This window comes from Protopterus annectens, chromosome 8.part0 (assembly GCF_019279795.1).
Source record: "Protopterus annectens isolate FY-2018-M chromosome 8.part0, PAN1.0, whole genome shotgun sequence".
In the NCBI taxonomy this organism is placed as follows: domain Eukaryota; kingdom Metazoa; phylum Chordata; order Ceratodontiformes; family Protopteridae; genus Protopterus; species Protopterus annectens.
In genome coordinates, this window is record NC_056741.1 from 475,151,219 (window position 1) to 475,178,748 (window position 27,530).

The 27,530-nt window shown below is 43.8% G+C and overlaps 1 protein-coding gene across 1 annotated transcript in view; it reads left to right on the forward strand.

The window, feature by feature from the left end:
• The window catches only part of LOC122808889 (protein bicaudal D homolog 2-like), a gene marked incomplete in the record, with an annotated part of 766,930 nt that overhangs the window by 230,437 nt on the left and 508,963 nt on the right, over positions 1 to 27,530 (forward strand). The window contains 1 exon segment of the mRNA XM_044080002.1: positions 13,566 to 14,006. Coding sequence (XP_043935937.1) covers positions 13,566 to 14,006 — 441 coding nt within the window.

A 27,530-nucleotide genomic window follows, 5' to 3' on the forward strand; every position in this document is an offset into this window, starting at 1 on the left:
CCTTTACAGTCTGATGTGTTGTTTGGATCGCCTGTGGAAGCAGTTTTAAAGAAAATGGAGGACAAAGCTAAGTCTATGCAAACTGTTAAAGATTTTTTGCAGGTGCAGCCATCCAAGTTTAGTAGAAATTGGCCTGCTAAGGGGTGGACATATCCTGCTTATGATTCCCAGTCTAGGGGTAGGTCTAGACGTGGTAGGGGCAGGGCTCAAGGTTCTTTTAGGCCTAGAACAGGGAGTTCACCTGCTCAGACTTCTGGTGAGGGCAGGGGTCAGTCCTTTCGTAAACAGACCCAATGACCTGTCTTTTCAGCTGCCAGTAGATTCTCGCCTGGCAGCTCCTTTGGGAGGAAGACTGTCTCTTTTCAAAGAAAATTGGGATTTAATTACTCAAGACAAATGGGTGTTGGATATCATTCACCACGGTTACAGATTTTATTTCCATACAATGCCCCCTTTCAAAGGCATGCCAGACGTTCCTCCTCCACAAAGAAAAGAGGCTCACAAGCAAGTTTCTCAGTTGCTCCAGATGGGGGCCATTCAACCAGTCCCTGTATCAGAAAGGGGCCTAGGATTTTATTCTCGCCTGTTCCTAGTACCAAAGAAGGGGAACACGTGGAGACCAATTTTGGATTTATCTCTCCTCAACACTTTTCTGGACATTCCCAAGTTCAAGATGTTGACGTTACAACAGCTTTTACCTCTGCTGGGCAAAGATCACTGGATGGTAACTTTAGATCTCAAGGAAGCTTACCTTCATGTGCCTATAAGGCTAAGTTGCAGGAAGTATCTGCGGTTTCGAGCTGGAAATTCTCATTATCAGTTCTCTGCATTGCCCTTTGGCTTATCTACTGCCCAGAGTATTCACAAAGGTTCTGGCTCCAGTGATAGCTTACTTCAGGCTTCAAGGAATTCAAATCTATCCTTACTTGGACGACTGCCTGATTCTGGCTCAAGAAAAGGAAGACCTTCTACAGCATCTGGAATATGTTATAGCAGTGCTAAGATGCCTAGGGTATTCTGTGAACGAAATAAAGTCCAGTCTAGTACCCTCTCAAGACATGTGCTTTCTGGGTGTGAGACTGAATACAGCAGCCCAGATGGCCTTTTAACCCGGACAAACAAAAGAGTCTATCACTTTACTTCCATCAACTATCTCATCAGTCCGTGCTGACTGCAAGGACAGTCCTTCAAGCATTAGGGTTCATGGCATCTTGTATTCTGGTGCTTCCCAATGCCAAACTGCATATGAGGAAGCTACAATGGTATCTCAAAACTGTATGGACACAGCACTGCCAGGATTTGGACACTGTCATTCAAATAATACCTTGCCTTCAAAAAGAATTTTTGTGGTGGGCTCAGGAATGTCACCTAAACAAGGGACTCTCTGTGACCCGGCCAGAGGCGAGTCAGATTTTAACGACAGATGCCTCGGACATTGCTTGGGGAGCTCATCTAAATGGAAAGTGGATACAAGACAAGTGGCCTGCCAGACTACAGCATCTACATATCAACATGAAGGAGATGTTAGCAGTCCAGTTTGCATTAATGGCTTTCAAGGAGTTGCTTCTTCCAGGGCAGGTGTTGATTCTAACAGACAACACAACTGTCATGTGGTACATCAACAAGCAAGGGGGAACACATTCTTATCCTCTATGCAGGCAAGCAATGATTTTATGGGAGACTGCTAAGCTTGCAACTAACTCTTCAGGCAAGGTTTCTGCCGGGAGCACAGAACTCCTTAGCAGATGTGTTAAGCAGACAAATCATGGATCCCCACAGTGGAAACTGGATCATCATGTATTTCGAAAATTGACAGTGTCATGGGGAACTCCAGACATAGATCTGTTCGCTTCTCCACTAAACCACCAGCTGCCACAGTATTGCACAAAGGGGTTTCATCACACAGCTTGGAAAGTGGATGCTCTGTCTTTCAGTTGGAAAAACCTTCATGTGTATGCCTTTCCTCCTCTGCCTCTTCTACCAAAGGTACTATTAAAGGTCAGACAAGACAGGCCAAGGATGATTTTGATAGCTCCAGATTGGCCTCGGCAACACTGGTACCCACTACTACGGAGTCTGGTAAGGAAGCCTCCATGGCCTTTACCTCTGATTCCTCATCTGTTATCTCAGAAGGATGGTCATCTGCTCAATGTCAAGCTTCACTCTCTTCATCTAACAGCCTGGCATATTCTGTGTTGAAACACAGCAGGTCTCAACTTCCTCAACAAGTTTTAAATGTGATTATGGAAGCTAGAAGGCCTAGTACAAGGAAAGTGTACGCAGAAAAATGGAAGAGATTTTTATTTTGGAGTACAGCAAAGAATTTGCAGGTTTCTGAGCCTAATTTGAGTGTGGCTCTTCAATATCTTACTGAGTTATTGGACAAAGGTTTGTCCTTCTCTTCCATTAAGATTCATGCTGCAGCAATTTCAGCTCACTATGATTGTGACCCACCATTGTTTTCGCATCCTTTGTTCAAGCAGTTTCTTAGAGGGGCAAAGAATATAAGACCTCCACGTAGAGCTCCTACTCCTGCTTGGGATCTCAATTTTGTGTTGGAAAAACTTACTCTACAACCTTTTGAGCCTGCGGCTACTGCTGAATTGAAATACTTGTCATGGAAGACTGCTTTTCTGTTGGCTATTACTTCTGCAAGAAGGGTGTCTGAGTTGCAGGCCCTTATGGCAGTAGAGCCCTTTTGATTTTCCATAAGGATAGGGTATCATTACGTACTAATCCTTCCTTTATGCCTAAGGTGGTTTCTAGTGTGGCTTTAAACCAAACTATTCATTTGCCTACTTTTATGCAGACCCCCAAAATAAAGGGAAAAGATTTTGCACACTTTAGATGTACACAGGCAATTGCGTTATTATTTAAGCAGGACTAAGGATTTCAGGCAGTCTCAGCAGTTGTTTGTTTCTTTTGCTTTGAGTTCACAGGGCAAGCCTGTGTCAAAACAAACTATTTCTAGGTGGATTGGCTTTTGCATTGCATTTTGTTATTCCCATCATGGCAAGGAGATTCCAGCTGGGATTAGGCCTCATTCCACTAGGGCTACTGCCACTTCAACAGCATTTCTAAGGGGTGGCAACTAAGGATATTTTGGAAGCAGCTACTTGGAGTTCAGTGCATACTTTCTCTAAGCATTATCACCTTCCTATCTACTCTAAGTCTAGGGCTGGTTTTGCCACAGCTGTTTTGCAAGGCATGTTGTCAGCTCCTGCTTCTTTATGATTTGCCAGCCTCCCTTACCTCTGCTTTGGGATTCTACCCAATAGTAAGGACTGCAGCAATGGGGAACGAAGAACATAGTACAGTTTTGTACCTACCATAAATGTAGATGTTCGAGGATCCCCATTGCTGCAGTCCAACCCTCCCTCCTTCCCTCTGTGTTTAGGGGTGGTTGTGTAGGTGAGGTTACATGCTTATATTTTTGTATATATTCTTGTATATATTGTACATATTTTTGGGTGCAGGTATTTTGGGCCTTGTCTTTTTAGGGTCTTCTGACATCTGGGGCAAGAAAAGACTGAGGATATGACGTCGGTCATGCGCATTAGTACCCTGACGTACTGACGTCAGTCTAATGCGCCCTGACCGACGTCAGCCTTATACTCTGGTATTCGGGCCGACTGGACGCGGACTATACCCAATAGTAAGGACTGCAGCAATGGGGATCCTCGAACATCTACATTTATGGTAGGTACAAAACTGTACTTTTTGGTACCCCACTCTGAAAAACCTATGTCTGGAGCCCCCTTGGGTCTTACCACAGATTCCGACCCTTCTGTCCCAACATCAGGGTCAGGTTCTACACTCCCATGTCAGCACTCTCAGCCTGGCGGCCTGGTTAATCCAGGGCCTTTGATTCCTTCTCTCCTACCAAAGCAGGTTATGGATGTCATTTTAGAAGCCAGACGTCCTAGCACTAGAAAATCTTATGCAGGAAAATGGAAAAGATTTTGTTCCTGGATGCAGGCTCAGGATTTTGATCCTCTTCTTCCGAACATTCCTTTGATTTTACTTTGCCTGACAGATCTCTTACACAAGGGTCTCTCTTTCTCTTCCATTAAGATACATGCCTCTGCTATTTCCGCTCATTATAATACAGACCCTCCAATCTTTTCCCACCAGCTCATGAGACAGTTTCTCAGAGGAGCTAAGAACTTAAGACCTCCTAGATCTCCTCCCATTCCTGCTTGGGATCTCAACTATGTTTTGGAAAAGCTCACCTTGCCTCCTTTTGAGCCTGCTGCCTCTTCTGACTCCAAGTTTTTATCTTGGAAAACAGCCATCCTGTTAGCCCTGACCTCTGCCAGGAGAGTTTCAGAGTTGCAAGCTCTTATGGCTGTGGAACCTTATATTATTTTTCATCAAGACAGGGTGTCTTTGAGGACGAATCCTACATTCATGCCTAAGGTGGTTTCCAAAGTGGCTTTAAATCAAACTATCCACTTGCTAACTTTTTTCCACACTCCTCAAAATAAAGGGGAAAGGGTCTTGCATTCCTTGGATGTACACAGACTACTACGTTTTTACCTGTACAGAACCAAGGACATCAGAAAATCAGAGCAATTGTTTGTTTCTTATGTTTCAAGTTCCCAAGGTAAAGCCCTTTCAAAACAGACCATTTCTAAATGGATTGCTCATGGAATCATATTTTGTTATTCACACCATGGAAAGCAAATCCCAGGGAGTATACGGACTCATTCCACCAGAGCTGCTGCCACTTTTGCTGCCTTCCTCAGGGGAGTTCCTACCAAAGACATTTTGGAAGCTGCAACTTGGAGTTCAGTGCATACTTTTTCAAAGCACTACAGTCTACCTCTCTACTCTAAGTCTAGGGCAGGCTTTGCTTCTGCAGTCTTGCAGGGCCTTTTAGCCACCCCTTCTACTTTATGACCACCTCCCTTTCATTCTGCTTTGGGATTCTACCCTACAGTTATGAATGCAACAGTGAAACACGATGAACATAGTACAGTTGTGTACACCTACCATAAATGTAGATGTTAGAGTGTCTTCACTGTTGCAGTCTGGGTTTCCCTCCCTCCTGTCCCCTCTTATTTTTACTTTTGTGTAGTTCCTTTTTTCACCATTCTTCTGAGGTGTATTTGCAAAGGATATGGGACCTTTCTCTCATTTTGGGACTCCTGACATCTGGGGCAAGAAAAACTGGAGAACATGGCGTCGGCTGTCAGCTTTGTACTCCTGGCGCTCTGACGTCAGGGAGCATGGTTGAACAGCCGACGCCGGACCCAGACTTTGGGATTCTGGCCGACCGAGGACTGCCTGCCGGCAGTTGAGAACCCTACAGTCATGACTGCAACAGTGAAGACACTCTTAACATCTACATTTATGGTAGGTGTACACAACTGTACTTTGCCCTGAGGACTAATCCTTCATTTCTCCCTAAAGTCTGCTCAGAAAATAATTTAAACCAATCTATAGATCTTCCTGTGTTTTTCCCTAATCATACCAACAAGGCAGAATACAAACTACACCAATTGGACGTTCATAGGCAATTGCGTTTTTACCTGCACAGAACTAAAGAAGTCGGACCAACTATTCCTTTCTTATGCCTTGGGCAAACAAGGTCTCCCAATTTCCAAGGTAACCTTGTCCAGATGGTTGTGTCACTATTTCTTTCATTTATCAGTTAAGGAACAAACAGTTGCCTATTAAACCGAAAGGTCATTCTACTAGGGCCTTGGCCACCTCTGTAGCATTCCATTCTAGGTTGCCCATGGATTCCATCTGTGCAGCTGCTATGTGGGCAAACCCCCATACCTTTATTTCTCATTACAAGTTGGATATGGTCTCCAGGAGCAAAGCTGACTTTGGTTCCACTGTTCTGGAGAGTCTGTTCCACTGAGCCACCCAGGTTTTTAGGTGCTATGGACAGTGTCCCAACCAGCAAGAAGGAAAGCGAGATAGACAACTTGACATAAAGAAGTTATGTACCTACCATAATGTTCCATGTTAGTTGTCTTCATCTCTCCTTCCTTCTTGCATCCCACCCTCCATCCCCCTGTCCTAGTGGATCAAGAGGAGTTTTTCTGTTTCACTGGCTGTGTTCTCTTGTTTCCTCTATTGACTTGGAGAATATGGCAGGTATAGTCAACTGATTTCTTGACTGGTTTATTATGTTATGTCTGGAGTTAGCTATTTCATACGAGATCTGGGTAGCTATCGCTAGGCATTATGGGATAAGGGGTAGCCTCGAGCCAGTAAACGGCTCTCGCTGTGTAAGATGGCTGAGTCGGAGCCGAGGATCGGCTCCGATCCCAACCAGCAAGAAGGAAGGCGAGATGAAGACAACTAACATGGAACGTTATGATAGGTACATAACTTCTTTTTCCACTCCATCATGGTGAAATCACAACTGACCATGGTAACTACCACCTCATAAGCCTGACTAGCCTGGTCTGCAATGGTGTGGTTCGCATCTTCATGGCACTCATTAATTATCACATTGGTAACCTTCGAACACGTGACCCAGCCCAGGTCAGCTTGATTGAGTGCTGTTCATGCCTACTGAACCTGTTTGACGTCTTACATACAGTCACCAAGACGTTAGATGACAGGGGAGGTGGTTCACACATACTACCTGGATCTCACCAAGGCTTTTGACACCATGCCCCACTCTGGTATTATTGATAAACACACCAGCCTGTACATTCACCCATACATCACAGGTTGGGTTGCCAACGGGTTTACACACAGAACCCACATGGTACGACTAGCGGTCTCCAGGTCCAACTCTTGAACAGTCATGACTGGTGTACCACATGACTCAGTCCTGGGAGCCCTACTGTTTGGCATATACATCTCAGATGTACAGGCAAACACAGGTGGACTACGGCAGACCATGTTTTGCAATGACTGCAAACTGGGAGCCATGATTGATAGTCCAACTGACACGGACATCCCTCAAGGGGCCTCACAGAGAACGTCACAGGGTGCCAACGACCTGACCACCAGCCGAGTGCCATTAATTGCATGGTTATTCCATTGTGGAATTGGCACCCACATAGTAACACATGAGTGGCAGCCACTTTAATACAGGCGAGGTAATAGGGTATCTGGGGACTAAGGTAGATACTGATCTTCACTGTGACAATCCTATCTTCACAGTAGTTAAGACATCCTTCTATGTAGGCCATCTGACTACTGAAGGATTCCCATCTAGGCATACTGGGATTATAGTGCCCCGTTACTCCTCACTCATCAGTTCCATCATAGGGTATAATAACCCATGTGGGATGTACCTCGGAGGACATGTCCAACAGCTGGGGGGTCCACGAATGTACCTCACCAAGGGGAATACTGGCCTCCAACATATGGCCTATGCAGCCAGACTGAATAAACTCCTGCTTTACTCAGTGGCATCTCGTTTACCCAGAGATTGTCTCCGCTGGCCAACACAGCCATGTCGAACTCGGGCTTGATGGATATGCTCCACCTATTGGAATCCATGTCACAGAGAGCCACACACTGTAGTGAGCTGACCTTGCCACAACAATAACCGGAAGATGCTGGAGGGACAGCTTCCTGTCACAGACACTCCCCATACTTTGGAACAACATCCCTAGCTACATTATACAGAGCCCCTCACTAACACTCTGTAAGAGAAACCTTGAAGGGTGGATGGGGAACAGTAGATGCACCCCAGGGGTCCGGCCATTGGCTGTCCTCCACAGAGGGACGGTTAATGAATCAATGGGGTGGTAAAAGCTGACACATTTTGGCTGGCCTTATGAATGGCCTCTGGCAGTTGGCCAAGTACCTACCTATGAATCTATACATACAGTATCTGCATATGCTGATGGCTTAATTTACTGTTCAGGTGTCGACTTACCTTGTGCCAATGGCTGTTGCGTGTGCAATAGTTCAGGGCTGCCTATGTTGGATGCACACAGTAGACTGCCTATACATGACAATACAGGCAGTCTTGTGTGTGTGCCATTCACTTTTACTGTGTGTGCAGGTGAGAAAGGTGTCAGTCCCTAGATGCTTACACTCAGTGTGTGTGTGCTATACGTTCCCTCTTTGCCAAGGCATGGGCATACTGGGCACGCCTCCAGCTGCCTGCTGGGGCTGGCTCAGGGTGTTCGTGGTCTGAGTACCTCTGTGCCTGTGGGGCTCTTGGCAATGGTGTGCTGTGAGGGCCTTCACCATTCTGTCCCTGCTGCAGTTGTTTCCGCAGGACCATATTGTGTAGCATGGCACACACTGAAGATGTGGGCACATGTGCCTGGAGAGTACTGCAAGGCTCAACCAGATATGTCCAAGCAATGGAACCATGATTTCAGCATCCCAAACACACACTCTCTATGATTATTCTGGTTTGTGCGTGTGCCTCATTATGGCGTTCCTGCATGGGTGTATGTGCATTTCTGATGGGAGTCATCATCCATGGTTCCAGTGCATAGCCAGCATCCCCCACCAGGTGGCCATTTGAGACGTCTCCCCTGACATATAACCGATACAGCTGTGAGACATGCCGGATGTGGGAGTCGTGATAGCTTCCAGGGCTGCCAGCACAAACATCCATGATAATGCCCTGGATATTGCACACAACCTGGTAGTTGATGGAAGGATATCCCTTGAGGTTTATGTAGCGCCTACCCTGCTCACCGGGTGGTGACTTGATGTGTATGTGCGTGCAGTCTATTGCACCTAGTACCTCTGGGTATTGTGCCACATGGTGGAAGAGACTCATATTGCTGGCCAACTTCTCCTGCATTTGGGGGAAGTATATGTGCTCATTGGCATGTGGTAACATGGCATCCAGGAACTGGTGTAGTACCCTGGATGCTGGTGCCTGTGAGATACCCATGATATCCCCAGTTGGTCTTTGAAAGGTACCTGTAGCTAGTATTCTGACTTGCACATACCTTGGAACTCATCCACTGGGATGAGTTCCCTTCTGTTTGTTCTGGCTGTGAGGCGTGGCCGGCACAGCTCCACAAGTTGCTGTAGGGTGTCCCTGTCCACCCTGCAATGCTCTACTATCTCCAGATCATGTAGCCCCTGGTAGGTTACCCTGGGGCTGAGCACTCTCCTCCTCCTCCTCTGGTGCCTGCGGAGGTAGTGTGCATCATCCTCCACACCACCTTCACTTTCCAACACATGCTTGTGGATCAAAGCTATTGCAGCCCCTAACATGTACATAATAAGTTCCCTGTCTGTATACACCACTGGTGCAGAGTGTAGGGAATACACAAATGTGTGTGTGAGATGCTTTCACGCTTTATAGTATTGTGCTATGGATGCTGCTGATGAAAGTGTGTGTGTATGAACTATTCCAGCTGCTGCGTGTCTTAATTATGGGTTTTGCAATGAGTACTGCAAGTGTGGGACCTTTACTGTGTAGATCTACTTGCCTGCCTTGATTAATCTGTTGCCCTTTAATTCACTTTTAGACTTGGATCCCCTCCCGTTATCAAGCATGCATCCACCTGCCGTCTTTCTTGTTTTGTACTTTCCCTACCCAGTCATGGCAAAATGTGCCTTGTAGCTGATATACTGCATATCGCCTTTGTTCTGCTTTGACACTTTGCTGTTTTCTTTGCAGTACAGCCCCTCCCCTTCCCTGTTCTGTAGTTAGCTGCTTGCAGCCTTGTTAGCTGTTGTCAATGGCCCACTGTAGGCTCCTAGGTGTTAGTCATTTGTACTCCAATTTCACTGCTGCAGCATTTCCTTATTTTGTTTTTTATATCCTTCCTGTTTCAGCTGCAGTGTGCGATGCGCATACCCATTTACCAGGTTTACGCGCGTTTTCATCTCCGTTCACATGCATACTCGGATACCTTGTGTACTCTTAGCTAAGCATAGCTATGGGCAATTCGACACACCCCTATCCTGCAGCTTTGCCTAGCTAGGGGCAGACCGGTTTAGCAATGTTCCAATGTGCTTATAGCAATGCGGACACACCCCTCCCTTGATGTCATCTTTATCTCAAGTGCTCACCTCTGTATTATAATGCTACGCTGTGAGGTGCATCCTTACACCAGCGGGGAATCTGCGATTCACTATTACTCCTCTCATTTGCATGGCATTGCCTACTAATTCCTAGCTACTGCGCATAACACTGTCACTGCCCCTTAGCAACCCTTGCGCCATGAGTATGGTGTAGCATGCCTGCCATTGACTATTATGGGGAAATTGTGATGTGTTTCATTGCGGTTTTATTCTATATTTTTATATATTCCTTGCGATCCCCTTTGCGCACCGCTGCCCTGTGCTTCCACGTCGTGATAGTGCGACTATATATATTGTGTTAATTTTATATTTTGTACATTTATTTTATGCCAATGGCTTTATATTTAGCCATTGGCATATATGAACATAATACATGTGGTTGGTCGGCTGTCATGGCTCTGATTTTATGTTTGCAAAAATGTAAACCGTTTTCTGAGGTTTACATTTTTGCATGCTTACACTACGCCTGCACCACTTCCTGAATTGCTACATACCTTCATTTGCATGCTACACTGCTGCACATGGGGTAATTAGCATACAAGGCTCAGGAGTTGTGCGGGCGTAGCGTACGCAAGTAGTGCACTTGGAAACGGCTTGTACCTGAATCGCTCGGTGGCCATATTTGGTGTTAGAACGCCAACGCTACGCCTGCACCTGGCGCAAGCTTCATGAGTCCCGGGGTGCATCTGTGAACATGAATATAGTATTAAATTGAATTTATCCAACACCTTAGCTTAACATGTGAATATGAATGAATATCAATTTTTTAAATATTTTGTTATTGATCATGTCCCAGTAAAGGTAAGAGGAGGGCTTTGGGAACTTTTTTATTTATTTATTTATTTATTTATGATTTGTTGACCGGGAAAGTCTGACTAGGTTCCACAGAGCCTATTTTCAGCGGAGGCCTGGGGAGAAGTGCTCCAGATGCATGTCTTTGGACTTTATTTGGACTTATGGTCTTTATTTTGCAAAAGAAAGAGCTAGTATGGCAACTATTTTTTATTGCCTATTTTTATCCAGGGTTGAATGACTGCTGCAGTATGAAACCTATTTTAACATTAAAAGCATTGACTAGATATTAAGTTTTAACTTTTTTTAACTCAAAAGGTAGTCATTTAAATAATAAGGTAGTTTGGTCTTGTTACCTGTCTTTGTTTTATATTTAAAATGTTTTTAAAAAAATGTTTTAAAGAAAAGGATGGCTGGACCTTTAAGACACTTGAAGTGATGTAATGATTGTATCATTATACTTTTAGTCTAAAGAAGTTCACATATGGTTTAAGTGAAGGAAAGCGCTTATTTTATTGCAGTAAAGTTTGTTGAAAGACTGACTAGCTTTTCTGCTGAATGTCATTGCTTTCCAGACCTGTAGCTGTATTTTGCATTAATTTACAGTTTGTGTCATGAAATCATAAGTTTGACATAAATGGATAACTCCAGCAGTCATCTCTCTCTATAAGGGTGGGGCCTTCTGAGGAACCTGGAAATTACAGACCTATTAGTCTCTTATGCAAAACCATTGAAAGAATTATCTTGGAAATAATGACATTGGAAATCTCCAGATACTGAATCCAACCCAGTTTGGTTTTGTTGAGAGAAGGTTATGGCTACTCAGTTTGCTGAACATCAAGAAGGTCACCAAGGCAATGAACGATGCCCAAGGGGTGCATACTGCCTACCTTTACCTGGTCAAGAAATCTGATATAGTACCCTTCTTAGGCATCTTAAGCAAACTCATGAAAGTAGGCATAATCCCCTATGTTATGTGCTGGATTGCCAGCTGGCTGTCGGCACCCAGGGAGTTAGAATAGGGGAGTCCACCTCCACAAAGAGGCTAGTCACTAGTGGAGTCCCTCAAGAATCGGTGCTGAGTCTTCTCCATTTTGACATATGCTTTTCAGAAGTCAAGGCCAGCATCAAGGGCCTTTGGCTGACCAGTTTTGCAGATGATTGCAAACTGGGAGCTGTTTTAGAATCCCCCAAGACACGTCCTCCAAGAAGTGCAAATACAAACAACTGGTGCCATAGATAGTTTAAAACTCAATGCCAGGAAATGCATAATAGCACATTTTGAGAAGTCCACTGTTCCAGCAAACTACCTCATTGATTACACACCCCTAAGAAGAGAACCAGTAGTCTGGGATCTGTTGACACGTGTAGACAGTAACCTTACTTTTGACCCATATGCGTCTAAGGTAGTAAGGAAAATAATTTTATGTTGCTCAACTTATAAACAAGGGTATGGCGTCTAGGTCCAAGGAGAAGTATTCATTCACTGTACTCGGCCTTCAACTGACCCATCATTGAGTACATTACGCCTTCAGAATGTAGCTGCCTAGCCATGTGCAACAACTGGAATGTCCACAGAGGTTCCTTACAAAAAAGAGAAAAGAGCAGAGCATTAACATGTCCTGTGCAGATAACAATAGAGCCGTATCCATGTACCTCCTACAGACTGAGGGCGTGATCTGTGTTTGGCGTACAGGGTATTGCAGGATCCTGCTCTGATTGACCACTTACATATCCACAAAACAAAATCAGAGCTACCAGATTCATGGACTTAAACCTTGCTTGCTACATTAGTAAGACATGTTGGAGGAGCAGGTATGCGTCTCATGTGAAAGAGCTCTTCCCTTACTATCCAAGCATAACCTGGTCCAGTGGATGAGAAATCATGAATTCATCCCTGGTCTGTCACCTATGTCTCTAATGAATGGAGGAAACCTGTAAATGTTTGACTACTCATGCATCGCACATATCCCAAGTGGGTAACCTCTAGGACCCCATACTTCTTGGATATGTTTTGGATGTGTGGTTGGACTTAAAAAGGGCTTTGTGGTAGTTAGTCTAATATGTACCTGTGAACCTACCTATGAAATGTTCACACCAGATATCTACTTTTATTACAACTTGTTTAACTATAACTATACTAGTTATACATAACTTTTGTTCATTTTTTAACGTGCTTGTACAGATTGTGTACAGTATTACATTTGCATTTTGAGTGCTTTCTGTATTCCCATTGGAATGTCCCTCTGACAGGTTCTTCAGGTCCATATAATTCAAGACAAACTTCATTTAAGCAGTCAAATCCGTTTTTAGAGTACGACATCTTCTGCAAACTCACAAGGTACTCAAAAGGTAGGAGCTAGAATAATGTGATCGAACTGGTAGTAGGTACTACTTATGGTCTTCCAGTCCCATGTACAGGTTTAGTTGATTTGTATTTTGTCTTGTTTACCCATATATTGGCAGTACCTGTCACATGGATATGGTCCTTGTAGTCTTCTTAAAGTTTCTACCATTTTCCAATGTCTGAAAAAGAAAACAAAATGCCTGAAAAATTTTAGAAAATGCAGAATGCTTTGAATATTCTGAAATGGTTAAAATATGTAAACTAATTATCCACTGTGAGAGTACCATGAGCTACCAAGCTTAGCCATTGTTAGAATGAATTAAATTGAAAATGAATTGGATTTTCTTGTATGCATACAATCCAGTTTTCAGCTGTTTCCAAATAAAACTAAGACTTATCAAGAGTTGCTTTGTAGTTTATTTTGAGTTTTACTGCCTTTCAGGTTGAGTTTGAGGGAGTAAAACATGAACTTAAACAGAGAGACGAAGAAATTGAAATTCTGAATGGAGAGCTGGAGGAAATAAAGAGACTGAGAGACCTCGCAGAACATCAACTGGAGGAGGCACTGGAGAGCCTGAAGAGTGAAAAGGAGCAGAAAAACAATATTCGTAAAGAACTCTCTTACTACACCAGTACTTACGATTCCATTGGGAACTTGCAGGGGAATCTGGAGGAGCTCAGTCCATGTGAAGAGAGTGTTGAGAATCTGGATGAGACAGACAGTGGATACAGCCATGGTGGATTTGGTAAATTAAAAGGAGAAATTAGGATGTCAACTCCTCGGAATAGTGACATTTATCATCCTGGTCCCAGCCTGGTAGCAGACCTGTTTAGCGAACTTAGTTTATCTGAAATACAAAAGCTCAAACAACAACTTATGCAGGTAGAACCTATTTTAAATTTAATTTGGTCACAATTTTCATAATTGCTATTCCAAAACAGTATGGATAGTGTTTAAAATGCATTGCAGAAAAATCCCAATATGATTGTAAAGTGTTGCTTCCTAAAATGAGATTATCTTTAAGGTATCAGTTTTCCTTGAGTTAAATGCACCTGTGTTGTGTTTTGTTGAAGCTAGTATACCTCAAATAAGGGAGAGAGCAGCTTCAGTTGCCACCTGAAACTGTTGCTGTTGAAGCTGGCCATTGTTTTCTCTTCTTCCTGTAACAGTGAATGATGATGATGACGCTGGTGAAAGCATGTTTCACTGGTGGAGAAAAAAAACTTTAGTGATGCACTTCTTCCTCTTAGGAGTTTGTTTGGACATTTGTTACTCTGATTTAGAACAGTAAATCATAGCCACTGGAACAGAACTACAGTAAATCTGTCTGGAATTTCAAGAATATCCTCAACACTATCCCTTTTTACAAACTTCAGCTGTCCAATTTCATCCTTCATATTATCTTTTTGCTTCCGTATTATCTTCAGGAACAGATCTGTCTCTTGGTCATCATTTTTGTTTTAATGTTTCTTCTGTATTTGAGCACATTTGTTATTGTATTTTGCAGTGTTGGTTTCAGTTTTTCCAGCTTTCAGAACATGGTGCTGCATCCTGAAAGTATGGGTCAATGCTTTTGAATGCCCGCATTGAGAGGAACTCTGAGCTGTTAGTGTTTATGCATGTACAGAGCAGACATTTACAGAAAAAGATGTAGCATGGAGAAAAGAATGAGCATCATACAGTACCTAGAAATGCAGTACACTAAAAGCTGCCAGTGTTAAATAATGTTTACTGCTTAGTACCAATGGATGTACAGAAATGTATTTTTCAAAATGTATGCATGGCTGTGTGAATGAGCATGTAGGTGCCAGCAAAGTTAATAGGTTTTCACAGCTGTACTGCACACTGGCAAATGTTTAAAAAAAAAGTATATTGTGTGTGCACGGGCATATCTAAATAACAATTAATATATATGCACATGCATAGTCCGCAGCCTCATAACTTGCAATATCAAAAATGTACTTTAAAAATATTGTGTGGTGCTAGAGTTGCTGACTGGGGATTACAGTGCAGGCACAAACTATGAAAGTATAAAGGGAATGCAACAAAGCAAGCAGAGATGCACATAGTAAGGGGAAATAAGAAGGGAAAGTTGTAAATAGAGAATGGGTTTATAGTATTAAAACATTTGTGTAGAGTAAGTCCCTTTTTCATTTGTTTTAACTGTTATGGGATGGGTAACTGTTCAAAATGTAGCCTAGAAAAACGGTAAAACCTAGAAAAAAAAAGATTCTTAATTGATGTTGAAGTGGATAAACTAGATAAACATTCCAAAAAGATGGGCATTCTACAATTCAGGGTGAATGAATGTTTGGTACTGGCAGGAATATAAACCAAGAGTCGTTGTGAACCCACAGGATGTGGCATGCATGCATCCATCCATCAAGAAATCAAAATGCTGTTGACTATGCAAAATTCTAATCATGCATAACTACACTGTACATTCTCTGCTCAGATCAGCTAGTAGATGTACACAAGTACTCTTTTGCAGTCCCAGTTGTGAGTGCACATGTGCAGTATGTAAGTGGCACAATGTGGATAGCAGTGTGCATATTCATTCTCCAGAGGTGGCAACATTTTTCGTAATATTTGTTAGCTACTTGTACATAGTATGAAATGCAGTTATTTCAAGCAAATGGTGCATGCCTAGATATAGCAAAGCTGAAATGGTCAAGATTGCCAGGCAGTTGTTAACAAGGTTACACACACCACTGATGAAGATATACATTTGGACACTGGGCCATGTGTTAAGACCTGAACACACTCTGCAGCAGAATTAGGACCATGTACACTATAATGACTGGTTCTCTGTGCAGGTAGTTAACAGAGACATGGCATCTTCAACAGCCTGATCTCCCTACAAGCCTCTTGTGCTTGGGATTTTAGTATCAGCTGTGGCACAGAATGCAACCACCCCAGCAGGGCTTCCTTCCTGAGAATGGTATGCTTCCTCTAACTCATCTGAAGAACTGGAATCTTGCATTGGCTTGCCTTTATAGTCAGTGTATCTCCGGGGGTCACATCTTTATTTGGAGAAAGAATGAGAAAAGGTAAAAGATTATTTTGGCGGTATGACGTGTAGATGCTGTGTCCCATCCTTTCTGGCATCTACTTTTTGGTGGTCAAAGTCAATGGTAAGGGCCACTGGATGACCATGTTCCCAGATGATTACAAACTGGGAGCAGTTATAGAATCTCCCCTAGACACTATCACCCTGACAGGGCTAATATAGACAAATAACCGGTGCTTTAAACACTGTTTAAAACTCATTGCAAAGAAATGCATAATTGTCCCTTTTGGGAAGTTGACAACTACGGGAAACTACCTCATAGATAACATAACCCTAGTAGCAGACCCAATAGTTAGGGATTTGGAGATGTATGTATAGACAGTAATCTGGCTTTTGACCAGTATGTGTCTAAGGTAGTAAGGAAACAGTTCCATTTCTATGTTGCTCAATTTATAAACAAGGAAAATGGCATCCAAGTCAAAGGAAGGCATCATTCCACTGTACTTGGTCCTCATCAAGCCTGCCATTGAGTGCAATGCCCTCTTCTCTCTATGTACCTGACCAGACACTTGCAACAGCTAGAACATCCGCAGATGTCACTCGCAATACCGGCCATTAACATGTACTATGCGGATCACCTATTCCATCGTCGACAGACTGTTGAGGAATGATCAGTTTGGCATGCAGTAGTATCTAGATTGTGTTGTTTCCTTGCACCTAAAACCAGCATTTTTTTACATTAAGGGGCTTTTCTGACTACAGTCTTGTGGCAGAAGTGTGCTGTAGCAAACCTATCTGAGTTGGGGGCTGCTGACTGAAAGCTTAGTGTGTTTTTCTGATTGGTCTGTAGGTCTTGCAGTTGTAACACTTTGTCCTAAATCACTGTTGCAGTATTCTTCACCTTGGGAATCTCCTACCAAGGATAGCCCAACATCTGGCCAGTATACCAAAGCCTTTAGGTTTTGTATGCACCATATGTCGCAGGAATGCTACCTGTAGAGCAAAGGTAACATACGGATGCAGGTTATCCTGAACTACTTTTCCTCCAGTCAGAATGTCATAATCGCGCATCTATCTGAATTTGCTGTGCTGAATACCTAGTCGTGGGGTAAGTGCCCTGTTGGGGTCTATTTTTCCTTTTACTGTTGGTCTTGTTTTCCTTTTACTGTTGGTCTTGTTTTCCTTTGGTTATCTGGAGCTCATGTCATCCAGTGAGCGTAAATGTCAGTGTGGGAGGCAGATTCCCCATAAGGATCATCACAAACTGTCTTTTTTGGTTTGGTTGCTTCCCATGACCATGTCTCCTTTAGTATTTGTAAGGCGTTTGTGCCCAAGACTCTTAGCTGGTTGTCTTCCTTGGCCATCTATCTTGAGAACCAGAGGCTTAAGCAGCCCAAAGTAGCATGGCAGAATAGATTTAACCCCAAGGTACTTAGATTAAGCAAGAAGGCTGCCAGGAAATATCAGACAGATTCTTTGGCTGTCTAGCCTCCAACGAACATCTTTAGAAGCTAGTGAGAGCTGTGTAGGCCGTCCTGTGTCTACTTCAGATTCCTCTGCCGTGACCCTGTTGGAGGCTGGCATGGATCATTCCTTTTGCACATACTCTTGAGGATTTGCAGGCATCAGCTCAGATGTCTAGAGGGAATTATCTTGGAGGACCCTAGAGGGATTTTGTAGATTTTGGTCAGGGAAGAGGTGCTGGGTTCTTAATGACTCCTGTCATGTTTGGAACCCCAGTGTTATGGCTGACATCCCTACCAAAAAAAAAAAAACAAAAGATTAAACTTTCTTCTGTACATCCTAAGGACCCGTAAAGGGAATGGCAGGAGTTTCTCTGCGCCTGTTTAATGCCCTAATGTACCTGAAACTTCCCAAAGGGGTTTTTGTCTTCTCCCCCTTGGACTTCAACTCTTTCCAAAAGGCCTAGGGAACCTGATTCCTTGGGTGAGCATTCAGAGTCTGATGAAGGGTCCTTGTCGTACTGTTCCCAGATGCCTTCTCCTTTGGTTTATGGCTGTGATGGAGTCCATTGGGCCCGAGTCTCCTTTGGAGTTGTCTTTTGGGGGTGCAGTAGCCAGAATGATGGAATACTTTAAGCATGATGTGTCTCGGGTGTCTGATGTAGAAGAGGTGGTACAAGCTGCTTCAGGTGGGCACTCCTGAACCTTCTGCAGTACCTCCTGTATTGGCTGCTTTGTTAGGCACTTTTATACCTGCCTGTAAGATTTCTCATTCTCAGCCCCCTGCTCCAAAGAAACCCAACAGGTTCTACAAGGTTCCTTAGTATTGTCAATTCATACTTGTGTGTTCCTCCTGCTGATCCTGCTCTGATGTTGGTCTCCTCTGACAAGCCTTCTAAGATTTTTGCCCTCTACCAAGCTTCTGCCTTCTTATAAGGATAGTAGGACCATGGAGAGGATTGCTGAGAAGGTCTGTACTGCTTCCACTTTGGCCTTTAGATCCATCAATTACCAGATCCACATGGCCAGATATGCTGTGGCTTTGATTGCCCAGGCTTCTCAGATTATTTCTGAGCTCCCTGATTCTGAAGGAAAGTCTGCTACATCTATTTTGTGTTTTGCCTCTCAGGTGGCTTGCCCTTCTGTCAAGTGCAGCTTTGATGCTTCTGATGCCTCTTCCAGAGCTGCTGCCTTTGGGTCTGTCATGAGATGTTACTATTTGCTTAGTCTGCAGTCATTACCTGAAGGCATTAAAGCCAAGTTGTTGGATGTTCCTATAGAAAGTAAAAATCTCTTTGGGACTGCTATCGCTGATATGTTTAAGCCTACAAGAAGATGGTAAAGCTTTGCAGTACCTTATATTTTTGTGGTCCCTATCCCTGAGTTCCAAAGAAACTTTCCTAATTCAGCTTTTGTTTGCAGACAGCCTCATCAAGCCACTAAAGGCAGGAGTGGTAGGCAAGTTCCTCTTGCTAAGTCGTCTCGGGCTTTTGTGGCCCAGAAGCCTCCTTTAACTGACAAGCCTGCTTCTGACATTTTGCCCCCCAGCCCTTATCCTTTTTAGCGGTCTGTCTTCCAAACTTGGCAACTTATCACCTCACAATCTTGGCATCTGTCAGGGTTACTTCATGATGTGGAAGTCCGTCCCCCCCCCCCCCCCCCTCAAGGATGCCTCAACCTGCTTGAGTAGCTTCCTCATTTCCCAGAGCTTCTTGGGTCCCTGGTGGACCAGGGAACTATTCAGCTTGTTCCTCCTTCCCAAGTAGTAAATGGGTTATACTCTAGAATACTCCTGGTTCCTCGAAAGGAGGGCACTTTGTGGCCTTTTCTGAATCTCTCCTTGCTCAACATCTTTCTCAAGGTTTCTTTTTGGATGCTTTCTCTTCAAACCATGTTTCTTCTGTTGCTGCCCCAGGCATTTCTGGTGTCCTTAGATCTGAAGGATGCTTACCTTCATATTCCTGTGCATCCTCTTTTCAGGATTTTTTCTTCCTCTCGTTTTTAGTTCTCTGCTTTGCCCTCTGGCCTCCCTACTGCCCAAGGGTATTTACGAAATGCCTTGCTTCTGTTGATTGCCTTTTGCAGGCTCCAGTGGATTCAGATTTTTCCTTATTCCTGTTGATTCAGGTACCTTCTTCCAGTTGTCTGTTACAGGCTTTTGAGTTCACAATCCGTCTCCCCCAAAGTCTGGGGTTCACTACCAACTTCCAGAAGTTTGTCCTGACACCCTGTCAGGATCATTTGTATCTGGGCTGCAGGATGTAGGCAGTGCCAATGTTTGCCTCTCTTCCACTTTCAAAGCTTTTGTCCTTGACAACTTTCTTTCAGTCTCTTCTGCCTGCTATTCCAACCAGAGTTTCTTTGGGCCCTAGGATTCATGGCCTTTTGTATTCCAATGCTCCCTCTTGCCAGACTGCATATGTGGCAGCTTTAGTGGGTACCTAGTCATTTTGGCTTCAGCATTGCTACCCTTTCAATTTCAGGGTACCTGTCCCCAAGCAGAAATTTGAGTGGTGGATTCACCAACTTGTCCTCAAAACAGGCCAGCCCTTTTAGTTTATGGTTCCTTCTCAAGAACTGTTCAGGCGCCTTAGACATGGATAGGGCACTTTCTGTGGTCACTTGGCAGTTCAAGGTCTCTGTCCCCGTCATCAGAAGTCTGACTGTATCAACAGCAAAGAGATGAGAGCTCTGATTCTGGCCTTTCAGGCTTTTCACGCCATGCTATCTGCAGGCCTTGTGAAGATTTACACAGACACCACTACAGTGGTGTGGGTTTCCCAACAAGCAGTGGGGCACAAAGTCTTGCTTCTCTGCTGGATTTGGTCTTCAGATCTGGGATCTGTCTGTTATCAGTTTAGCTCTTCAGGCAGTGTATATTCCTTCAGAGCACAGTCTAGTTTCAGATTCTCTGAGCAGGTCCAGAAAACAGGCTCACGATTGGATGTTTCAGAGACCTGTTTCTGGACATAGTCCATTGGTAGGGTATTTCTCCGGTAGATCTTTTTGCTTCCCCTCTGAACAGGCAGCTCCCTCTTCTGTTCCAGAGTGCCATGTGACATCTGGCATGGAAGACTGTCGCCCTTTCTCTCCCTTGAAATGGGATGTATGTTTGCCTTCCTTCCCCTACTTCCAATTGTCCTGCAGAAGACTCAGCTGGACCCCCCCCCCCCAAAATCTTGTTAGTGAGACTCTTGGCCAAGACATCTCTGGTTCCCCTTCTTAATGCATCTGTCCAGGAACAATCACCACAAGTCACCGGTTGGATCTCCTTGCACAAAGCAAGGGGTCACTCCTCCATCCTCACATTTTCACTCTTCAGCTGACACTGTGGGTGATAGGGTTCCTTTTAGGTACTCCTTTTTTGAGGATGTGCTGAGGGTTTTACAGGAGGCACGAAAACCTGCAACCAGAAAGTCTTGTATGTCAAAATGGGAAAGATTTTCTGTCTGGTGCCATACTCGTAGCCAGGACCCTTTTTCAGTGAAGATCCCTCTGGTTCTGTCCTGTGTGTGTTGCTCCAGTGTGGCTTTTCCTTTTGTTCTGTAAAGGCCCATTTGTCTGCTATTTCTACCTGTCTGCCCTTGAATCCTCCTTTGGCGTCCTGTTTTGAGCTCAGACCATTTCTTAAAGGCATCCTGCATCTTGGGTCCCCAAGGAAGGCTATTCTTTCTCTTTGGGATTTTAATTTTGTTTGGGGAAAAAATGACCCAGGCTCACTTTTTTGAGCCTGCAGTTTCATGTTCTCTGCAACACTGTACATAGAAGACTGTCTTGTTGCTTGCTCTTCTGCTGAGGGTTTCTGAGCTTCAGACTTTTATGACCATTTCTCCTTTTTTCACAGAAACAAGGTGTCTCTTCGTACTAATATTTCTTTTATGCCCGGTGTTAGTTGTCCTTAAATCAGACAATATGACTTCCTTTTTTCCCTCTCCTAGTGAGAGGGTCTAGCACATATTTGCACAAGCAGCTCTGGTATTATTTGGATAAAACCAAGACCATTCATAAGTATGACCAAGTTTTTATTTCTTTTCACCCCAAGACTTTAGGTTTGACTGCTTCTAAACAAGCCATCTACTCATGGATATCTAAGGCTATTTCCTTTTGTTCTTTTCATGGCAAATGTCTGTCTATTTCAGTTAGAGCTCATTCCACTGGGGCGGTTACCTGTTCTGGTGCTTTCTTCAAGGGTTTGGACACCAATTCCATCCTTGAAGCTGCTACTTGGTCTTCAATACATACCTTTACTAAGGATTATAAATTGGATATGGTTTCAGTGGCCAGAGCAGGTTTTGCTAGGGCCACCTGCGTGCATCTGTTAAGGGCTCTTTCCAGCCTTCCACATTCCACACCGTTTCTTGAGCTTTTGCACTGTCCCTAAGGTGGAGGATACTGCAACAGTACATAACTGTACTAGGTCCTCCTACATTAAAGTCTTACCATAACAGTAGATGCTGTCCTTTTCACTGTTACAGTACTCTATCCCTCCCTCCATCTCCCCCCTTTTTTCTTTTGGGTTTTGATTTGGCTACTCCTGGCCAAGGGTTCTCCTTTTCCATCTGCATTTTCTGCCTTTGGATGTTCATAGCCACCTTTTGTCTTATGGAGACTGTCCTCTGCTGGGGCAATTCAATTCTGGATAGCCTGCATCCGTACGCCTTTATGTTCGGGTTCCTGTGTGGGGAGCCATATGTGTGACGTATGATGCATACAAAATCTAAAGGCTTTGGTATACTGGCTTGACATTGGGCTGTCCTTTGCAGGAGATCCCCAAAGTGAAGAATACTGCAACAGTGAGGAGGACGACGTAATCTACTGTTATGGTAAGATTTTGCACAACTGTACTTTTTCCTGATTTCTGTAGAAGCCCAGTGTTTGTGTGGGTTTGTGCTCAGTTCCTGAGAGCTGTTCTTGGTTTTACTACTGCGCATGAGGGTTAGAGAATCTGCTGCATCTAAAGCCATCCGCTGCTGAAAGAAGGAAAAGCATCATTTTGTACTTGTGCTGATTAGTCTTGAAGAATTCTGTTTTAATTATCTTTCTCGCAGTTTAGTAGCATTTCAAAGCTAGTTGAACTGTTTCCACTGCTGCTGTACTACTTAAATTACATTGTCTGCTAGTTTTACAGGACAGCAGTATTTAGATTGTGTGGATCTGATGTCCTTTCCATTCTTCACTATTTGGATACAGCTCTGATCTGACTCGGCAGCATTTTTCACAGATTTGGGTCCCAGTCCCGAGCTTCTCCTTCAACCCGCAATGCTCAACACGCTACCCAGTTTCTTCAGATTTTGTTTGCTGCCATCACTAACAGAGTGGCTTCTTCAGTCTCGAGTTTGAGAGCATCTTTTGAATATTTGTAGGTCACTTTTTTCCAGGTAAGTTCTATATTATAATAGTTTTCTCTTTTCTGCTTTTCTACCTTCCCTCCCACTAGTTTTCCCAGATGTTAGAGCAACACGGGAAGGTTAATTCAAAAACCCCCATTTATAGCCTTCTGCTTTTGTCTCTTTCTGGATCTGTTTGGGTGCTTGTCCATTCTTTTCTTGATAGTTCTTTTTTTCTCTCCCCTCTTTTTTCTCTGCTTTGTTGGGGTTACATACTGGTGTTGCTGCATTTTCTGTCAGACAAACCAACAGGCTTTAAGCACTGTTCAGAATGTGGGCATAAAATCCCACATTCTGATGTGCACAGTAAATGTGTGTACTGCCTGGGTGCTGAGCATCTGCACTCTGCTTTTGAAATCTGTGAAGGTTTTTTAATCCCAGAGCCATAGCCAACCGTAGAAATGAAATACTTTTGCCTTCCTGCTCTGCTTCGCCAGGGGCTCACCCCCCCCCCTCTAAACTTCTGCTTGGCTCATCCCCCTCTAAACTTCTGCTTGGCTCATCCCCCTCTAAACTTCTGCTTGGCTCATCCCCCTCTAAACTTCTGCTTGGCTCATCCCCCTCTAAACTTCTGCTTGGCTCATCCCCCTCTAAACTTCTGCTTGGCTCATCCCCCTCTAAACTTCTGCTTGGCTCATCCCCCTCTAAACTTCTGCTTGGCTCATCCCCCTCTAAACTTCTGCTTGGCTCATCCCCCTCTAAACTTCTGCTTGGCTCATCCCCCTCTAAACTTCTGCTTGGCTCATCCCCCCTCTAAACTTCTGCTTGGCTCATCCCCCCTCTAAACTTCTGCTTGGCTCATCCCCCCTCTAAACATCTGCTTGGCTCATCCGATTCCAAGAAGCACCCTCACAAGTCTTCAAGGGCTGCTTTGGAGCCACCTACAAAGTTACCTAAATCTACAGATTCAAAGGTATTTAATTTGAGACCTACCTCAGCTCCAGTAGAACTAGATGTGGACAGGATGATGTGGAGGTTTCTCAGTACCCAGATTCAGATGGAGGTTTTGACTACTGTATCCAATCTCGGATCTGTGAGTACTCCTGTGACCCAAGCTACAGCTCCTTCTCTGATCCTAACTTTCATTTCAAAGCCCTAGGATTGGGGACAACTGATAGTGTTGGTGTTGGATCTGAGGAAACTTGTCTTCCAAAACTCCAACAGTTAACCTGGCAAGCTCTGCTCCGAGATCTTTGAATTAGAGTGGGTCGCTGATTCATGATGCTGTCATCTGATCTGGGGATACAGGTTCGGCTCTGGCCTTGTTGGATCCATCCCTTCCCCTTGGAGCTTTGGCACTTGACAGCTCAAGTCCAGTTCTACTGGGAGACCTTCGATCTGGAGTTGTCCCTCCCCCTTCTTACGCTACTGCTTTGGCTCCAAAGGAGTTGGGGAGGGTTTCTCCAGATCAGTCTGCTTTCCAGGTTGTGGAAAGGGTCTTCACTCGTCTGAGATTTGACCTCTCAGGTTTGTGATCCTTCCTATTGTCCCTCACTGGATCCGATTGCTGAGCCTGTCATACCTCTCGAGGGTTAGCTCGCCTAGAGAAGTTTTCAAGACATTCCCCTAGGGGAGTTCCCTCTTCCGACACCTCTCCTGAACATCCTGCAGAGGAGGTTCTTTGCAAGAAGACGTGCAAAAGGAGGCACATAGACTCACTCACCGAAGAGACTGAGGTAGAAGGATCCTCAAGATTGCCACCGAAATATGTCTCATTGAGATGTTTTAGAGATATTTAAACAAAGGTGGTTGGTCAGCCCAAACTCCTTCTCCTGAAGAGTCATTGTTTTTTTTATGCTTTTGGGATGGGCCCATCTTCAGTGCCCCCCCCCCCCCCGCCTTCCATGGACATATCCTCATAGGTCCAGTCACCTGCTGAGGCTGGGGGGGAGCCAGGCACCATCAAGCCAATCCCTAAATGTCCCGACAACCCCCTCCAGGACCATCTACATTGGATCAAGGGCATACCAGTTGGTGCTATGGTTGTGGCAGCAGCTACCAAAAAAGAGCTAGCCATGCAAAGCTCAACTGTCCATCTGACTAACAGGGAATCCAGAGCGATGGACAGATGTGGTAAGTGTTGCACCTTGGCTACCTTCTCACTGAGAGGGTTAAATTTTCTGGCACACACAACTCGTATGCAGAGATATCAGAACTTTCTGACTCTGTACCAGAGACCATGTCTGTAGAGGGCTTAAAGAAAGTATCTCTACAGTTGGTTACTTTCTTCCCTGTCCAATTCTACCATGAGGCTCATCTCCCATTCAGTGGAAGGCACCACATGGGCAGCCGGCTTTGGTACTGCTGTTGGAAGACATGTTTGGATAAGGCTTGTTGACTTTGCAGCACCATTCGGGGTGTCCTTTCTGAATACTCCCTTTGGCTGTTCTTTGTTTAGGCCATTGGTCAAAGATGCTCTAACCCGCAGCAAAAAGGAAGAAAAGGCCCTGTCTGCCATGGGGATCAAATTTTCTAACACTCAACAGACTTTCTCAGGAAATCAATGAGGAGGGAAAAAAACCTGGTTCTGAAAATCTCAAGGGTCTTTTCAAGGTCAGTGTGGAGATTCTTCCTTCAGGGGCAGAGGAGGAGGTTTCAATGGGAGACACCACCCCAGAGGCAGAGGGGGTCAGCAGAATCAGGGCATCAGCGAATCCTGTAACAAGCCCTAACAGAAGTGCTGCTTGACTATATATATATATATATATATATATATATATATATATATATATATATATATATATATATATATGTGTGTGTGTCTGTGTGTGTGTGTATATATATATATGTATGTATATATATATATATATATATATATATATAGATATAGATATAGATATAGATATATTCCAAAAACGAAATAACCCAAGTAAGTTGTGAACACTCAACACAAATAGGAAGGCACGCTGATGTAACTTCAATGCAATAGCAGTCCATTTAACAGAAGAGTGATGATACTGTCCAAAACGGATCAAGTAACGGATGTCCGCGTGGTTAATGAACAAGCGGTAAGAACTGTTGAGAAAGATAGAGAGTGATATGTACAGATTTAAACGCTTGCAAGCACAACAGTTTCATATGGAAGCTTGCATTGATGGTAATGTAGTGCCACGAGGGTTGAGGGTTTTAAATATGCCGACGTATGGCAATATGTATCCCCAATTACTATCCCAGTGGCAGCAGATTAATTTAAAAACTAGTAAGGCTTACATCAAATTGTTAATAGATTTCTTTAAACCCATGGAGAATGATTTGAAAGATCAAATTGTAGCCTTACAAGATAAACTTATGAATATGAATGGAATAGATCCTACAGAGATTTTTATGCAAAAACTTATGGACCGCGTTTCACGTTATGAACGCAACCTCTTAGACCACAAGAAAAGAAAACTTAATAGAGATATTGAGGACTTTGCCAAACAGAATGTTTTTGTTTGGCCAAGAAATAACAACATGGTTAGTACACATGGAACGGTAACAGCTAGGAATATGCCTCGGTCCGTCAGAACGGATGCTACTCATGCTGATAGTCAATCGGAACCTATTCCGAGTGACGCTGAGCGAAAGCAGAACAACGAGGAAGCTCAAAGGTCTGAAGAGACGGAGCGGATAAACGCTATTGGGGCTTCGGAGGTTATCTCGCCAGAAGCGAGTCGTTCAGTTTATACTACTCCTGATGAAATATTGAATATGTGTCGACAAGACAACATATTCATAGCACAAGGGATCAATGGGCCATCTACTAGCTTATCGAGCATCGTGAGACGAAGGATAGAGCTTGAGAAAACAGAGGTGCAAAATTTTCCAGCAGCCCCTTTGCCTATCAGAACTGGCAGAAAGAGGTCGATAGATTCCGATGTGATGAGAGGGGCCAAAAGGAAAGAACCACCTCAACAACAGAACCAGTGCACGCTAAAAAAATTTTGGAATCAGGATGCTTAGTTTTTAACATCTCTAAACACAACCTGACTTCAGCTGAGATTCAGCTACTTAATAAAGGTATGAATTTCATACCGAGCTCGAACATGGACATTAGTGAGGCATTATTGGCAACTAGAATGTTTGTACGTAACATAGCTTTTAAGCTTTTATATGATTCTGATTCTTTAGAGGTTAATAATGCTATTAGACGCAAAAGTACTTATACACCACAGTTACAAGCTGATTTAGATATATTTTTAAAAGCGGTTGAGAAAGCGTTGTATGACAATACTAATTTTTCAAGTGTTCTTAGGGCTAGCAATTTATCTATAGAAGAAATGGATGCTTTATCTGGTCTTAAAAACAATCCGAGCATTGTGATTTGTCCAGCTGACAAAGGTGGTCCAGTAGTTGTCCTGGACTCTATTATGACACAAAAATGCTTGAAATGTTAGAAGGAGAAGCTTATGAGTCTGTTCCAAATAGTATTGTTTATGACGTACAGGATAATATATTTAATTGTCTTACTGAATGTAAGTGCTTGAATGTCATTTCTAATGAATTGTTTGATTTTTTTTTTGGTAAATAATCCACTAATACCTATAATACATGGTCTGCCCAAGGT